The sequence below is a fragment of the Chlorella variabilis genome (genome assembly GCF_000147415.1).
Source record: "Chlorella variabilis unplaced genomic scaffold CHLNCscaffold_1, whole genome shotgun sequence".
In the NCBI taxonomy this organism is placed as follows: domain Eukaryota; kingdom Viridiplantae; phylum Chlorophyta; class Trebouxiophyceae; order Chlorellales; family Chlorellaceae; genus Chlorella; species Chlorella variabilis.
Genome location: NW_005435087.1, coordinates 1,611,718 through 1,620,049, shown reverse-complemented (window position 1 = coordinate 1,620,049; position 8,332 = coordinate 1,611,718). Strand labels below are relative to the sequence as shown.

The 8,332-nt window shown below is 68.1% G+C and overlaps 1 protein-coding gene across 1 annotated transcript; it reads left to right on the top strand.

Annotated features, from left to right (window-relative positions):
- Positions 1 to 2,287: 2,287 nt before the first annotated feature.
- CHLNCDRAFT_133315 (hypothetical protein) lies at positions 2,288 to 4,098 on the top strand (the record flags this gene model as incomplete). The annotated part of the gene is made up of 5 exons (XM_005852097.1): positions 2,288 to 2,563; positions 2,685 to 2,872; positions 2,983 to 3,067; positions 3,262 to 3,481; positions 3,599 to 4,098. The coding sequence occupies 5 exons, from the start codon at positions 2,288 to 2,290 to the stop codon at positions 4,096 to 4,098; spliced, it is 1,269 nt and encodes a 422-aa protein (XP_005852159.1).
- Positions 4,099 to 8,332: the final 4,234 nt, after the last annotated feature.

Below are 8,332 nucleotides of genomic sequence, written 5' to 3'. Positions count from 1 at the left end.
GCAGAGGGTTGTGGTCAACTGGAGCCTGACTCCTGGTACAGAGCAGTACACGGGCGACAAAAATCCGGAAAACCGGATCAGATGAGAGACAGCAAAGCAGACTGCAAACAGAAAGCGGAGCAAGGGCAGAGCTAATCAGCACTGATTGAGACGGCAGGAAACTGACAACAGGACTGCACCGCATGGCGGCACTACGGAGACGGGAAGAGGTTTGAGAAGGGAGGAGGGTTTAGCAATGAGGATGGGGGCACATCACGGATGCCCAAGACGGGTCAATGTGCCGGCAGGGTTCAAGACACGGTCGCTCGATGCGCACGAACCAACGCCTCTGCGAGCGCAGTAGCGGCGCACGAGGGCCGCGGCAGGCAGGCGAGCGCTGATTCCAATCAGCGCTCAAGATCAGGGCTCTTGCAAGAAGCAGGCCTCCCGCACGCGCCGCTTCCTGTCCGCCACCTGGTGTGCCATCGAGGTGGCTGCCAGGCCGTACAGCCCGATGAGGCACCCCAGCAGGATGAAAACATCTCGGCGCCCCTCCCGCTCTGCACGCTCTGCCATCTCCAGCGCCGCCTGCCGCACCGCGGCGGCCGCCTCGGGATCGATCTGGTCCTGGAGCTGCTGCTGTTGCATGGCCAGCTGCCGCGCCTGCAGCTGCAGCGAGGCAAGGCGCTGCTGCGCCGCAGCGAGCTTCTTCTCCTGCTGGTCGCAATCCTTCTGCAGCGCCGCCTGGCGCAGCCCCAGCATGGTGCGCCGCTGGACCAGCAGCTGCCGCCGCCGCAGCTCCTCGGCGGGCAGGGCCTCCCACTGCAGAGGGACAACAGGCGCGGGCGGGAGCTAGGTGAGGCTCAGGGAGAGAAAGCAAAAGGACAGCTCTATCCTGCAGTGGCGGCAGCGCTGCGGCGCACCTCGGGTGGGACGGGCGGCGTCGCAGGCTGTGCCGGGGCTGCTGCAGCGGCAGGCTCGGGGGCTCCTGTTTCCTCCACGCCGAGGATTAAATCCAAATTAGCCAGCGTTTCGTGGATGGAGCCGGTTTTGGTGGAGCTCTCTGCGACCTCGCTGCTGCCGCTGGATGACACCCCTGCCGATCGACAGCACGCTGCTAAAGCTGCGCGGCGTGGAGGGGACGCCCTGCTCTGCCGCGGCCGGAGGCAGAGCCCTCGACAAGTTGGCGTTGTAGGGTGCGCGCACTGCATTGGGACACCAGTGGCTGACTGCTGGGGGGGACAATTGCACAAACGGACCGCCACAGCGCGGATTGGGCGGAGTAGAAAGGGGCGGCGGCGGCAGCGAGACGCCGCCGCAGGAAACAGACGGAGCAGATGCAACAGGACATGCGGCTGAACGGTCATGAAACCTGGCAGATGCACCACCATCATCAAGGTTTGCTTGCTGGCCATGGGAATGAGCAAGTGCCGCCGGCGGGCATTCGACGGCACCACCGCCTGCGGTGCGGCCTCCACAAGCATGTGCTTCAAAGGCCAGCTGCTGTGTGTGACCCACGCTGAAGTTCACGTTTGCCAGCAGGCTCAACCAGTGGGTGTGGCGGGAGAGGTTCGCCGCTGATGAGATGCGGGCGGTCACCTATGCGGCAGCGGCAGCGCGCGTAGCAGGAGGGAGGCAAAAGACGGCCCTGTCCGCAATTGCGCTGCATAATCGCCCTCCATTGCTCGTGCAGCTCTCTGCTGAGCCACACCCTCGGTTGATGGCGAGCCCGGCCGAGAAAGCCGTGCCGCCCCCGAGCCCACAGCAGCCCAAAACCAAGGAAGAGGCGCTGCAGGCCTGCGTGGATCCGCACGGTGCGCGATGCCTGCGCCCCGTGCCTGCCAAACTGGCACCCGTGCCGCTGCCTCCCGCCACCAACCCCGACCGACTGCGCCTGGCTCCTCCCACTGCAGCCGCGCTGGTGGCCTGCTTCAAGACCTGCACCTTCGTCTCCTCCTTCACGGGCTGCTGCACCGAGGAGCACAAGGTCTTTTGGGAGTGCTACACGCGAGAGCGGGTGGGGCGCCAGCTGGAGCCGCTGCCGCGGTGCACCTGGCTGCGCCGGTCGCATCCCTGCTGCTGCTGCCGCATGTGCGATGCACATTGCCTGCCCCTTGTGCCCACTGCAGGGAACCAACCAGACCCGCATCACCACCTGGCTAGACGGCTTCTTTGGGGGGCAGCAGGGCAAGCAGCCGCAGCAGGAGCCGCAGCAGCAGGCGGCGCAGGGCAGCAGCGCGGCATCTGAACAGCAATAACGACAGCTGGCGGCAGGAGCGCCAGTGTCAAGACATAATAGGGCGCCGCAATGGCGGGTGGGGTCGACCTGGATTGGCTGTGCGGCGTGGTGGCCCGCCACGCGCCGGCCTTCTTCCTGCACCCAGCCGACCGCTTCATGCCCTGCACAGCCGAATTCTTCCTGCAGCACAGCGAGCTGCGGGCAGAGGTGGACGGCAGGAGCGCCCTGCTGCTGCCGCAAGGCAGCGTGGCAGCGCCGCTGCTGCTGGAGGCGCAGCGGGCGGTGCCGCCAGGCTGCCGCCTCTGGCTCAACCTCGACCCTGCCGCCCGCCGGGGCATGCCCCAGGTGGGCTGCTGGCTGCTGGCTGGGCCACCCATGCCAGCTGCTCAGGTCGTTCCCCTTGGCCGCTCATCCCCAGCTTTCCTCTCCCCTATCGCCTTGTGCATCTTCCCTCCCTGCCGTGCAGGAGGCGCTGGATGATGTGCCCATTTTCGCACACCCCAAGCTCATCCTGGGGCCCGACGGCTGCACGGTGGAGGCGCTGGAGCTGACCTACATCACGCTGTATGCGCACAACGGCGCGTACCGCGTGGGTGGGGTGGGGCTCATCAAGACTGGTGACCACGATGGGGACTGGGAGCACTGCACCGCCAGGTGGGCAAGCCCGGGCTGCCTTTTTGTGCCAAGCCGCTGGTGGCGCCGCCGCGCATGCTGCGGTTGCGGCTGGTGGCGCTGCCCCACCTCTGGCGCCTGCCCGCCCGCAGGGTGCACCCGACTACTGGGGAGCTGCTGGGCATGTGGTACAATGCGCACCGCTGCCGGGACGGCTGCTGGGTGGCGGGACCACAGGTGAGCTCGGGCACGGCGGCAGGCCTGGCCTGGCGCCGGCGCCCCTGCGCTTGCGCCGGACGCCAGCCGGCACGGAACGGCGCAAGCACAAGACGCCAGCCTGGCCACCGTTGCTGTGCTGGCTGATGTTGTGCTGACCGTTGTTGTGCTGACCTAAGAACAGAACCGCCATGTCTGCCGCCGCTGCCACGCAGGTGCCGCGTGACCCGCAGACCGGGCGCGTGGCGGCCTATGTGGCGCTGCACGGCCACGGCACCTACCCGCGCCCCGGCCGCGTCCTGCGCCACTTCTTCCTCGGCAACGACCTGTGCAGCGGGGCGGGCCCCGTGTGGCGCCCGCGCCGGGTCGTGCTGCTGCCGCCGCTGCACCGGGAGGCAGAGGCGGCCGCCGCGGGCGAGGCGCTGGCTCCCATTGGTGAGGCGGCCTCGGGGCTGGGCCCCTGCTCCGCGGTGGATGCTGGAGGTGTACAGTCCGTCTCGGCAGCAGCTGGCAGCACTGATTCAGGCAGGCTGCCATTCGCCTCGCCTGCAGGCGCCACCGACTGCCACGGCTCCGTGCGCCTGGATGATGCCCCAGCAGAGCAGCAGGGGGACGAGGGCCAGGCGGACAGCTTAGAGGCCGGCCTGGGCGCCCTCAGCCTTGCAGGGCAGCATGCAGCAGAGGATGGGAGAGCCGCGCCCGGAGGCAGCGGCAGCGGCAGCGGCTACGTCAGTAGCGGCAGGCCTGTGCGGCGGCTCGGCAGCCGCAGCCTGCTGCAGGTCCCGTCTCGGGGCTCCTCCCTGTCCTCTACTTCCGCAGACGGCGTTGTGCCGGCAGCCAACGGCGGCGCGCCTGCTGCCAACAGCGGCTGTAGCGGCAGCTCGGTGCCAGAGGTGGTTGTGGATGACCCCTGTGAGTGGATGTTCTTCCGAGGGGACTGGGGCACCATTGAGGCGCCCATCCGCCAGGCCTGGTTTTCGAGGGCCGAGCCGCCCGTGTCCAGGACCTCGCTGCTGCGCATTTTCGGCCATTTTGTGCCCGAGCCATCCTGAGAGCTGCTGATACTGGCCCATTAGCTTGTTGTGTGTGTGTGATACTGCAATTGCTTGACAAACAAATGACAAGCAAAGGAGAGGAGGAGAGGTGTGCGGCGGCGCCCAGGTGGCGGGCGGGCCGACGAGGAAAGTATGAAACAACCTCTGGCTGCTCACCCACGCGACAGAAGACAACCCGTCCAGGGGGAGCGAGGAGTTTGCGATCCTCGTCTGCGTGTCTTGCCTCGGGAGGATCGTGGGTGGGGCCGAGACCCCTGCCCTCCCACCCTATCTCCTTTGGCACGCCACTCTCCAGCTCTCTCACCCGCAGACATCGCCGCGCCGTGCCTCGTTAGTCGCTGTTGCGAGTGCAGCCACCAACCCCGCGCGGCCGCCGCTCCGTCGGCCCCCGCCGCAGCCGCCGCAGCCTCGTCAGCCGCCCGGCGCATGCGCCTGCCGCCGCCAGCCAAGCTCTCCACCTCTCATCACAGCGTGCAGCATGGAGGAAGATGAGCTGCGCGTGAGCCTCACCAGCAAGGTGCACCAGAAGGTGCCGGATGCGCTGCTGGACCCGGGGAAGCAAGCCAACCTGGTCGTTGTGAACCCGGGTAGGTGGATTGAAGGTGCAGCAGCATGGCAGGCTGCAAGAGCGGGAGGCAGCCTACCTAGCCAGCCCAGGCAAGCCTCCCTCCTGCATCCCCACGCCGCCTGCACACCACCACAACCACCTTGCCCTGGCGCAGGCGCCAAGGGCTGCGTGGCCCGTCTGACCTGGCGCAACGCAGCCAACGCTGGCAGGACAACCCGCCACCCCGCCATCTGGCTGCCGGGGGTGACCGCCTCGCTGCATGAGCTGCCGCGCGAGGACGGGTGAGTGGTTGCTCTCCATCAGTGAGCCCTTCCGGCAGCTCCAGCACACATTACACGCAGGCAGCTGAGCTCCTATCCCAACCCCGACCTCCTCCCTCATGCCTTGCCCTCTGCCCTGCCCCCCCCCCCCTGCAGCGCCCTGGCTGAGAGCCGCTTCCGCAGCCTCATGGCCTCCCTGGTGCCTGACGAGCCGCCCTCTGCGACCGCTTCGGCAGTGGTCGTCATCAACCACCACACCAACGCAGACCGCACCTTCAGCCACAGCACCGCCGGCAAGTGAGTGAGCCTGGCGATGAGGAGGGACGGGCAGACTATGAGGAGGAGTGGCGTCATGTCGCGCATGGCACTCTGCAGCCGGCACCTCGCGCAACAGCTGGCATCTGTTGCTTTGTGTCCTATGTATTGACTGGCTGGCACCCGCACCCCTGCTGCCGTGCCGCTCTGCAGCTCCGCGCGCCATGCCGTGCATTCTGCCTATGATCAGGTGCAGCACGCCCTGGAGCAGGTGCGCATGGCATGGCAGAGGCGAATGGCTGTGCTGGGCATGCCTGGGCTTCAGCGCCTGGGATTCTGGTGCCAGCAGGGGTCGGAATGGCCAGAACGTTACCATGCCTTAGGTTGCCCCGCTCTGCATGCGCTTTCCCATTGCTGCAGATGGGGGATGATCGCCCCCACATGTCGCTGGAAAGCCTGACGCTTCAGGCCATCAGTCAGGTGGGCGTGGGTGCGCCCAGCTCTACCCCGCTGGCCACCCGCTGGCGCCCCGCTCGCGCGGTAGCGTTCGGTTGGCATTGGCCTGACTCCTCCCTGTGCCTGCGCGGCTGCCCTGCAGCCCCTCACGCTGCAGGGAGAGCTCAGCGGGGAGGGCAGCCGCGACGACAAGGCGGTGCGGCGCGCCAAGGTGGGTTCGGGAGGTGCCACTGCCCCGCAGGCTGGCTGGCTGGCAGGCAGCCCTGCCCTGCTCATTGGCTGCTGCCACCTGTCAGCACCAGCGCTGCGACTGTCCTGAACCTGCTCCGCCTCCATCTGCTGCCTCCTGCGCCCCAGACACTCTTCCCGCTGCTGATCGAAGACCTGGCGGCGGCCAACTGCGTGCAAAGGGCAGACTCGCTGCTAGTGGCTGCCTACCTGGCTGGCGCCCGCATAAAGCACCCAAATGCGGAGGTCGCAGCCGGGGCCAAGCGGCGGCGCGAGGACGCGGCGGGCGGCGGGCACGGGCCTGGCCGAGGCCACGGCCGCGGCCGCGGCGGCAGGAGGCGCTTCCCAGGGCAGGTGTGCACCCGGGCTGGCAGCGGTGTTGCCGTGTGTTGTACAACGAGCCAGCTGGGTCACAGCCGCAGGTGCCTCGACCTGTCTTTCGTGTGCCTGCAGGCCCGGTTTGCTATCAGGGGCACCAATGCTGAGGATGACGAGGCAGGGATGAGCTGCTCTTCGTCCTCAGAAGACGAGGGGCACGGCACAGGGGCCCGACACCCCCACACCCCTGCTGCGACACCTGGCGCAGGTGCAGCGGGTGGCGACAGCCCAGCGCTGCCCTGGGGCTGCTTGCCGCAGCCACGCCAGCCGGAGGCGCCCAGCCAGCCCCCGCTTCAGCGCCAGGAGCAGCGTGGGGAGGAGGGGGAGCGCGCAGGTCCGGCGCAGCCGCGGCTGCCGATGCGGGGCCCTGGCCGCAGGCTGCTGGCGCCGGGCGGCCAGGCACAGAGCGCATCCGGTGCTGCTGCCGTACTGCAGCAGCCGGGGGACTCTTATGCGGCTGTGGACCTTCCTGCGGTTGACCTGCCTGCCGGTCCGTTGACACAGGCAGCGCAGCAGGAGCAGCAGCCGGGGCACGTGCCTCGCATCAGGTCCACCCCTTTGCAGCGGCAGCTGCAGGAGCTGGGGCAGGGGCAGGGGCCGCAGTGGGAGGGCCGCACATCCAGGATCCGATCCATCACTGCCGGCTACATCCCGGCAGGCGCCCCCGACAGCCCTGCAGCAGCGCCAGCACCTCCAGGCAGATCACAAGCGCCCGCGCCTGGCCAGCAGCAGCGCCAGCAGCAGCCTGCCCGACCTTCGCGCCTCCCGCGTCCGCGTCCCACCCCAGGGCCGCCACCGCCAAAGCCGCCTGCTGGTCGTGGGCGGGGCGGCGCTGCCCGCAGGCTGCCCAGCCGTGAGGTGCTGGCTGCCGCTGCCGAGGCCCGCCTGGCTTCCCAGCAGCGGCAGCAGCAGGGGCAGCAGGCTGCAGCTGCCGCGTCGGCTAGGGCGGTGGCAGCGGCTGCTGCAGCCGGTGGCGGCGGCGGCTGGGGCGCTGTGGTGCCGCACGCCACTGTGGCAGAGCCTGCCTCCAGCGACAGCCGGGTGGGCCTGCCGCCTGCGCCTCAGGAGGGTGAGGAGGAGGGTGAGGTTGAGGAGGAGGAGGTGGTGGACCTCACTTGAGCTGGGAGCCTTGCTGATGAGGCGGCAGCCTACCGCTGTCTGTTCCTCTGCTCATTCCCCTGCGCTTCTCCAACATGCGTGTGTCCTTGCAACCCCGGCCTGATTTGTGCCAAGCAGTGTGAACCCTGCCTGCCTGGTCCTTGGGCTATGACTAACCCACATGTCATGACTTACATGAATTTGTACAGACGTTGCACCTACCAGGCATAAACCCAACGCTCGCAGGCGCTGTGCTGTTGCCCCAACTCATCGGCGGGTGCCCCGGCATCCCCACCTAGCATATCCTCCATCTGGTCCCCTCTTCACTGGGCTCAGCAGGGACCTGCACGCTGCTTGAACTCCTGTGCCAGCTGCTCCTGCCTCTCCTGGTATGCCTGGCCAGGCAAGGGAACGGCGGAGGTGGTGTGCCTGTCCGGCTTCTCAAGCACCTGCGATGCAGACAGCAGGAGCGGCATGCTGGCACGGCGCCATCCCGGCGCAGGCTTCCAAGCAGAGGGCGCAGCCATGCACAGTTTAAGGGCAGGCCTCCCCGCAGCTGCCCCACCTGCTGGATGTGGTGGACCAGCAGCTCCGCCATCTCCTCATCCATCCCCACACGCAGGCACACGCGCAGCAGGTGGAGGTCGCTGCGCGGCGGAGGGGCCAGAGGGCGGTGGATGATTGGCAGGAGCAGAGTGGTTGCCAGGGCAGGGAGCGGTAGCAGGCAAGGGAGTTGTGGCAGGGGGTGGGGCCAGCTGGCAGGCGTCTGCGTGCGCGCCTGGCCTGCGGCGCCATCTTGTAGGCCGGCACCATCCAGCGGTGCTCGCTGAGGCCCATCATGATGCTGCAGTTAGATGGGGTGCGTGCGCGCAGTATCGTGCGACGGTGCAGGCAGCAGCATGCGTGCTGCACCGGCCACTCCGGCCCTGCCACAGGCTTTGCGCATAGCCAAAGCTGCTGGACGCATCAGGCGCCGCCTAGCTGCCAC